Source organism: Liolophura sinensis, chromosome 2, assembly GCF_032854445.1.
Source record: "Liolophura sinensis isolate JHLJ2023 chromosome 2, CUHK_Ljap_v2, whole genome shotgun sequence".
Taxonomy (NCBI): Eukaryota; Metazoa; Mollusca; class Polyplacophora; order Chitonida; family Chitonidae; genus Liolophura; species Liolophura sinensis.
This window is the reverse complement of record NC_088296.1, coordinates 22,449,036-22,458,327: the sequence shown is the minus strand read 5'-3', so window position 1 is coordinate 22,458,327 and position 9,292 is coordinate 22,449,036. Positions and strand designations below refer to the sequence as shown.

General features: G+C 38.5%; 1 protein-coding gene across 1 annotated transcript in view; it reads left to right on the top strand.

The window, feature by feature from the left end:
- Positions 1–1,952: 1,952 nt before the first annotated feature.
- LOC135462581 (ralA-binding protein 1-like) overlaps positions 1,953–9,292 on the top strand; it is a 29,040-nt gene continuing 21,700 nt past the window's right edge. The window contains exons 1-4 of the mRNA XM_064739805.1: positions 1,953–2,938; positions 7,325–7,403; positions 7,763–7,904; positions 8,985–9,110. Of these exons, the coding sequence (XP_064595875.1) occupies positions 2,811–2,938; positions 7,325–7,403; positions 7,763–7,904; positions 8,985–9,110 (475 nt within the window). The 5' untranslated portion in view covers positions 1,953–2,810. The remainder of the gene's footprint in view (positions 2,939–7,324; positions 7,404–7,762; positions 7,905–8,984; positions 9,111–9,292) is intronic.

The following is a 9,292-nucleotide window of genomic DNA, read 5'->3' as shown; positions in this document are numbered from 1 at the left end:
GGGTACATGTAAAGCCAACAAAAGATTAAAAGATAAAATATAAGGGGAGATAACCACTCCAATAGCATGTTTGGCTGAAAGTAAGCTGCAAACAACCCTAGGTTAAGTTATACTGTAGGGCACAAAAGATGAACAGGACAGAATATGCAGAAGGTTCCAGGTTCACAATATTTTCTTATGTAGCAGTGTGGGAGAATATGCAGGTGGGCTTATATGAAAGCATAAACAAGTATGTAGTAATAACATTCAAAACGTGAAATTAAATCCAGCTTGTTTTATGGTGTTTATTTAAAAAACAAAAAAAAAAAACAAGGGGAGGTAACTATTCAAGCAAATGCATGTTGGGTCATCCATATAAAGCTGGAAACAGCCCAAGGCTATGTCATAATGGAGAGCATAGAAGACAAGGCAGCATCTGTTTATGGACGTTGTTTGACGGGCAGCTTCCTGTGTCATGTATGTTAATGTGCCGATGATGTGAAAGTCGTTTACCTGTGCAGGTAGAGGGGTCAATGAACCCAAAACTCACCTCTGTAATATGTTGATATACCTGTACGTGCAACTCTCAGGTGTTATCATTTATGTTACCTATGCTTAATGAGGTACTGTAGTAGGGAGCGTCCAGCGTCCAGGTGAGAAGGTGTGGATGTGTATGTGTAATCATGTACAGGTGGTAATTGATAGGTGGTAGGAGTGATAGTAGATAAGCTGAGAAAATAGTTTGTGTTGTTCATTGATTGTGTATATAGGTGTGTAGTCACGGTTCAGATCTTGCGGAGTTGTGACAAGGCTTTAATCAAGGAGCAGAATTCTCCTCAGTACAGTAGATATTGTCAGTATATTAGTTTGGCCATGTAGTAAATTCAGAAAGCCTTGTTTAAAGCCTTTTTGTGCTATGACTTAACGTGTTTTTAATATTAGGAATTTTATGAATAGTATCCCCTTTGCTTTTAGTACAGCATTGCTTGTTGTGCATTTAACTAGGACAAGCTGTTGTCAGAGCTGATATGACAATTGTTGGACATTTTAACGCTGAATTCCTTAGCTATACAGAAGTACATGTGTACTGCATTCAGATAACGTCTATTTTTACACATAATTTAATTATTTATTTATTTATTTATTTGATTGGTGTTTCACACCGTACTCAGGAATGTTTCACTTATACGACGGCAGCCAGCATTTTGGTGCAAGAAAACCGGGCAGAGCCCAGGGGAAAACTCGCGACCATCTGCAAGTCGTATTATTACACATAATCATCCTTTGCGGACAGGAAGATGGTAATACCCCTGCCACTGTTTGATGCGACACCATGGCCGCTAACACAGGGGTATCACTCCTAAACACACAACTAGGAAACTGTATTCCTTTAGTACTTCCTGGGCTGCTTCTTTATAAAGATTGTAAGATAATTACAGATGGTAGAGGAAAGTTTCTTATGCTGTCAGTTGTTCACTCAAAAACCAGAATTTATGAGGATGGTTTTTCCCTCTATAAGCATAACAGTGCTCCTTATAAATTTTCTTGTGCTGTCAGTTGTCCACTCAAAAACCAGAATTTATGAGGATGGTTTTTTCCCTCTAAAAAAGTAACAATGCTCCTTATAAACAGTTGGCTGCCTTATTTTTTTAATGTCTTTGTTTTTGTGCAAAACGGCTGAATTGAGATAAAATTGGTTCATGTAATGAAGGACATGTTTTTTTTTAATGTGGTCCCTTGAATATGGGTATAATGTAGAGTTTACCCAGGCTTCCCCCCCCCACCCCCTTTTGCTTGTAGAATTTTGAATGTCCTGCAATGAATTTACATTGAGAATTTTCAGAAGATGATTGAAAAGGAAATGGTTTTCAGAGTTACTGTAATTCTCAAAGCTTTTCACATGTTTGTAAGGTGTTTATTTAAGCGTATACTGTATTCTGTGTGGACTGATAAAACTATTGCTTTTTTTTTTTTTTGAAGCCCTGAAATTGGCAAATTCAACCAATGTGGTTCTGTCTTCAAAATCAAATTAAAAATGAGCATAAATTGCAGTGAAAGTTGCTCCTTTATGTGCAGAGAGGTTTTATGTGGAGTAGTTTTGTCTGGGATAAAATGGGTTTTGTATATTTTCATGTAGAGATTTATTTTGCCATGTTCCATAGTATATGAGAAGTTCCACGTTGTCTTTGAATTTGATGAATTATTTGAATGTCCTTTGAATAGTGGCATTATAACTAGCACCAGGATAAGCTAGATGTGACCTTTAATAAGAAAAAGTATTAAATTTTAATGGAATTGATTCGTCTGTGTACCAAAAAAGGTGTATTACATGCAATATTATTTTTCCATACGGTGCATGGGTGATTAATTATTGAAGACGGAGGAAATAATGTAGGTCGAACAAAGGAGCTAGCTTGTTAGACGAAAGGAGTGGTTGGCAGTAGAACCATGCAGATTTACAGCCCAGGAAGTCTTTATTACGCTGGGCATGGTTAGGAATCTAAGTACTAAGGAGGAAGTTACAAATACGTAAATGATACAAGTGTGTGCACATGTGTGTGAGTATTTGTGTATTGAAATTGTTGGTAGAATACAGCGCTGTGATCGACATACCTGCAGCTACCTGGAGGGATTACAGCTGTGACATGACTGGAGGGATTACAGCTGTGACATAACTGATGTTGTTCCTCGATCACAGGCTGTATTATAAAGGATGTGCCCATGACACTGAGTCAACTCTGACGTAATCAATCAAGACTCAGATCATCACCTCGATCATGGTGTAATTTTGTGGTTGGAGAACTTTAACAGTTTATGAAAAGTGAATAGCCATGCCGTTGAAAAGGGATGCAGACAAGAAGTCTGCCCCAAGGCAGGTATTCCCCGAGATTGGGTGTCGGCTGTCTGTGGGGTCGGCCATTAACGAGGAATCTGTGGAGACAGTGACAAAACAAGACAGGTATATGTAATCAGTTATCTTTTCTTCTGTCAAATGACTTTTCTAATTTATTTATTTATTTGATTGGTGTATCACTGCGTACTTAAGAATGTTTCACTTATACAACGGTGGCCAGCATTATGATGGGAGGAAACTGGGCAGAGCCCGTGGGAAACCCATGACCATTTGCAGTATTCTGGCAGACATTCCCACATACGACAGAAGAGGAAGCCAGCGTGAGATGGAATTGAACTCATAGTGAGCACATTTGTGGAAAGAGTCCTGCGTCATTGCGCCGCACTGACATGCTAACTCCCTTAGCCATAGAGGCCCTGAGTTTCTAATTGTTTATTATATTACCATTATGCTGTTTATTATATTACCATTATGCTGTTTATTATGTTACCATTATGCCAGCAATCATCAGCTGGGCTGGCCAAGTTGTCTAATGAGTCATCTGACAAGATGGCTACAGTCCTAGACCAGAGAGGATGTATGGTCGTGAGGGTTAAGCTGTGACTTTTATTCATTGTGAAATTCTGCCAACAAGGAAATTAAGGAAAGTAATCGCTAGAATCCTGTTAAAACAAAAACACTCTATAAATATCTGCTGACAAGTTGTTATGTACCTTAATCCCTCAGCCTTTTTTGCATATTAATGAGCAACTTTCAGTGCAATTTACGCATACGTTTTTATTTGATTTTGGAGACAAGACTGTGTCGGTTGGATTGGCCAATTTGAGGACTTCACAAAAAATATAATTTTATCAGTCTACGCAGAATAATGCCCTCAGAATTGGCTCTTATTAAGTCCTTGCAAACATGCAAAAAGGGTTGAAGAATTACAGTTCCTATACAATGAAATAAATTTTTTTTTTTATTTGGCAAATCAGTAAGCTCTGAATAGGAACGGCTATCAATAGTTCTGTTGGTCGCAGTAAATGACATATTTATGTACCTAAGCTATTTACAACCAAGGAAATTACACACACCGAAAAAAAACCCAACAAGACAGCATTGTTCCTTCATGGTGTTTTTACATTATATGAACATAGTTACTTGTTTGTTCTATTTTTTTTTTTATTAGTTCTCAATATCGATGACAACACTTATAAATATTCATGAGATTGTTCGTGAATATTCATATATTAGACTTATCTACCAGTGCATGTGTGTAAAGAATACATTGCTCTGTTTCTAGTAGAGGTTAAGCTTTTATCCGGCATTCCTGGGTCATGTTTATGCTAATGTGTCTTTATGACTGTGCACATTCAGGGACGTTAATTCTACCAACATCGGAACTTCCTCAGATATGTACACGAATCATATATGTAGACCCCTTTTTTTTCCCCAGAAATTAATTAAAGCTATTCTATGGTGATGTGTTATTATTAATTGGAGAAAATAGAAAGAACGTCATAGAGTGTTGAGAAAAAACTAGCCCTACAATGGTAGGTGTGGTTCTGTGGTCATAATGGGTGGCATAATTACCACTGGGAGAAAATGAGAATGAAGACAGGCCTTGTGTTTTTACATGAGCCGTTTTGATAAGATTGAAATAAAATATATTATTCTTCCTTACATGCATGTAGGGGCCTCCGTGGCTCAGTCGGTTAGCGCGCTAGCACAGCGTGATGACCCAGAAGCCTCTCACCAATGCGGTCGCTGTGAGTTCAAGCCCAGCTCATGCTGGCTTCCTCTCCGGCCGTAAGTGGGAAGGTCTTCCAGCAACATGCGGATGGTCGTGGGTTTCCCCCGGGCTGTGCCCGGTTTCCTCCCACTATAATGCTGGCCACCGTCGTGTAAGTGAAATATTCTTGAGTACGGCGTAAAACACCAATCAAATAAATAAATAAATAAATACATACATGCATGTATGCTGAAATGGTAAGGAATTAGCTTATGTCGTAAAGAGTGAATCTCCTAATGTACACTTCAGCTTGAGTAGAAATATGATCTCTTTCAGCCTGGGGAAGTAACTCCAGCCCAAGCTGCATAGTTCATTCCTGCCATAACAATGTCAGGTGTATGGCATACATAGAAAAGACACAATTTCAGACCACATAGTCAACAGTTAAATAGGAATAAACACGTCCTTGGTGTACATTTGTGTTGAGTTCAGGTACATGAATTTCTGGCATGATAACATTTTTTAATTAAGGCACATCTAATTAGCGTTACTTAGACTTGACACCTCAGGTCATGCTTATACATGTAGATGAAATATTCAGACTGAGTAAACATTACCAGATCAGCTGATAACAATGTAGCTATAGTGATAGCTAAGTCATGTTCTCATTAGACGAGTTTTAAGTCAAACTCTTGTTAAAGGTGAAAACAGTCATGAGACCGGCGTTTTGTGACTTGTGAAAATTGGTAGTCAACCTCTGTTGACATTAATGTACCAATCGCTTTGTAGGCCTCACTGTGTTCCAGAGGGACAAGTGACATGCACTTCTTTCCATTAGAAACTTCTCAAGTTCATAAATGTTCAGCTCCTCAGTTTTCTCCATCATTTGTCTATTCTTAATATCTTTTTAGGAAATTTTTTTCAGACATCTATGTTATAGTAAGTGCGAATCTGCAATAGTTGCCAAACATTTTCGACAGGTCACATGATATGGCCAAGGACTTTTCTATTTACCTTTGGCAATAAAAGAGTTTGAACTCAGAACTCCATTTTGATGGCAGATACATGTTTGACATGAAGTGACATTAAGGAGCCGTTTGGGACAACATACAGAGAAAGAAAAACCATGGTTTAAACTGATAATGATAATTTTTAAAATGCTATAGACCACACAATGCCCAAGAATAGAACTTTTATCCAGGTTATAGCGACTGGTTACAAATTAACCATTACCTTCTGTAATATTTGCATGTAAGTGCTTCATTGCCAAGCAACTGGGGATCGGGTGGTAGCTCAGTGGTATGTAGATCTCCCAACCACTCACACATGAGGTATGAGTTCAATCCCAACTATGGGCAGGAGATTTCGGCATTAAGGACCACCTGTTTTCCTCCAAAATGGCATGCAGCTCTGTATGTCAAACAAAAGATTGGTTTTATAACCTACATATCACAATTTTGGTGGTTATCCTCCACTCCTGTCCTAGAGGGTTAGTCCACTCCATGAAATGGACTCTCCTTGTAGGGTACATGTATATTTGTAGCGAGATATCATCAAGTATTGTGTCAAAAACCAATCATATAAATAAATACATCAATTCCAGCTGACCACAATGTAGCTACAATACGCTGTGGTTTGAACCCATATACATACATGCAGTCATCACTCAAATCAATACTGTTATCATGCAGAAGAAATGCTCATAGCTAAATGTTATGTTGGAGTTATGTCCCCTTGAATGAAGCTGTTATCTGGCCGCACACCACAATTAATTTCCCATTTACTTACATGCTAACCTTTGGCCTCGCAGCACTGTCCCTAAATCTGTGAGCCCCTAAGGCCCCAGGCCTCACAGCCATCGTCCCCTAAGACAACTCCCGTGAAGTTCCTGTTAAAAGGTTGACCAATGAAATTTTTCACAAAACTGACAAACAGCTTGTAGAGATCAAACCCACCCAGGCAGAGGCCAGTGAAACAGGACTTTTCACTACTTTTGCCTAGTGTGCATCCGCCACCATTCTCACTGAACAACAAGCAAATTTATACTTAGAATGAAACTTTGAAGCCTCTGCTACAAAATGATACCACTCTATAACAAGCAGAAAAAACAACAAACATCAGCCTACAGGAGCAAAGGAAAATATACCAAAAATAGCAGGAGATTACATTCATCCTGTCTAACCGGGAAGCATTATTTGTGGAGTATAGCCCTCTGTGTACCTGTGAATGTGTTCCTTCTATATTTCACGTTGGCTTCTCTAACTTCCATTAACTTCCAGAATTCAGTGCATGACTTGTGGTTTGCATGGTTTTAATAAACAATTTCACTTTCAGAATTGACTTCAACAGGAAGATATGCTTGTATGAAATTGCCAGACTCATTCCAGTGTCTTGACAGTGTCATGGTATGAAATTTCCAGATTCATTCCAGTCTCTTGACAGTGTCATGGTATGAAATATCCAGATTCATTCCAGTCTCTTGACAGTGTCATGGTATGAAATTTCAAGACTCATTCCAGTCTCTTGACAGTGTCATGGTATGAAATTTCCAGATTCATTCCTGTCTCTTGACAGTGTCATGGTATGAAATTTCCAGATTCCTTCCAGTCTCTTGACAGTGTCATGATATGAAATTTCCAGATTCATTCCAGTCTCTTGACAGTGTCATGATATGAAATTTCAAGACTCATTCCAGTCTCTTGACAGTGTCATGATATGAAATTTCCAGATTCATTCCAGTCTCTTAACAGTGTGGTTACATTTTTTTGTCTTTTCAGAAGTCCCTCAAAAGGCAAGAAGATCAAGCCAACCTTTAGATTCCCCAAAAAAGACATCTTTCCAAAATCCAAAGAAAAAGTAAGAGTTATGTTAAAAATCTCATTGACATTGTTTGTTTTGGCCTGTTTGTAATCACCCAACTTCTTCTTATGTAGCTAAGGTGTTAAATATGATGAAATATGACTTTACCTTTGTTTATACCCTGTCTGCCCCTCTGTTCATCCATCAGTTTGTCAAATCCAGGACAAAAACTTTTTTTTGCACCTTTTTTCAAAATAATTTTTCTATGCTGAATAAATTGGTAACATGACAAATTAATGACCAACTTTGAATGTCGAGTGTTTTGTCCATTTTTAACCAATTCACAGGTGTTTTGTTATGTTTTCTGTGTTTAACTTGTATATGTAGGGTGCTGAGATGTTTTGATTGCCTTACAGGAGGAGAAGAAGGAAAAAGAAGGTCGCAAAAGTGATGAGAAGAAAAAAGAAGACAAAGAGGAAAGGAAAAAAGAGAAACACAAGCTGAAAGAAAAGAAGAAATCTAAACACAGAGAGTCTGCTGTGTCTGGTGGGATCAAAGGTCAGCTGGTTGTGTTGGGTGTTTAATGATGATTAGATACCCTAAATGACCTAAAATTTTACCAACAAAAGTGTACTTCTAGAGGCAAATAAACATTACAAAATTACAAAATATTTCAGGACCAAAATATTATTTTTGTTCAGAAATTTGCATTTTTTCAACAGAATATTACCCCATGTTCCAAGCAAACCTCAAAACACCTTCATGTACATGTACACCTAAAATCAGTAGAACTCTCAGAATATTACCCCATGTTCCAAGCAAACCTCAAAACACCTTCATGTACATGTACACCTAAAATCAGTAGAACTCTCAGAATATTACCCCATGTTCCAAGCAAACCTCAAAACACCTTCATGTACATGTACACCTAAAATCAGTAGAACTCTCAGAATCAGGAAAATTGGACAAGTCAGTCATGGATGAAATTTATGGTTTTTTAGGGTATGTACGTTTTATAATATTTCATATTTCCCCCCCAACATAGTTATTCATCCGTATTATGGCATTGTTCATCTGTCTGGTCACTTATTACAGTTCACAGCACTCAGTACTGAGTGTGTCTGCTGTGAGCTTCACAAAGAGGGTGAACTGCGGTGGAAATTGAAGCCACAATTGGTAATGAACACTTTACTCTAATTGTTGAGTTAAGATGTTATGTAATACCATATGCTGGTTTCTTCTCCGGCCGTACATGGGAAGGTCCTGCAGCAACCTGCGGATGGTCGTGGGTTTCTCCTGGTCTGCGCCCGCTTTCTTCCCACCGTAATGCCTGGCTGCCGTCGTACAAATGAAATATTCTTGAGTACAGCATATAACACTGCTGTGTTATATGACATAAATAAAATAAATATTTAGCACTAAGAGAAAACAGTATGATAATTGCTTCATGTATTTGTGTTGAGTACACGTACATGAGGTGTGATGGATACCCTGAACACCGTGCTGTTTCTTCTACATCTTTATTTCTTCACGACTATGTATTGAACTTAAAATGTTATTTAGCACTTGCACATTGTCTTACACTGATCAGTCAGCCTTTCAAATAAATAATCAATACTGTAATCTGTATTTTCACAGCAGGTGTCCCAGACAAGCCAGTGTTCAGCGTCGCTTTGTCAGTTGCTGTGGACAGGAGTAAATGCCATGATGGCATAGAGCTGCCAGCCATCTTCAGGGAATGTATAGACTACATTGAGGAGCATGGTAAGTCAGTCAAGGGAGGTAACTCTCAATGCCTGATGGCATAGAGCTGCCAGCCATCTTCAGGGAATGTATAGACTACATTGAGGAGCATGGTAAGTCAGTCAAGGGAGGTAACTCTCAATGCCTGATGGCATAGAGCTGCCAGCCATCTTCAGGGAATGTATAGACTACATTGAGGAGCA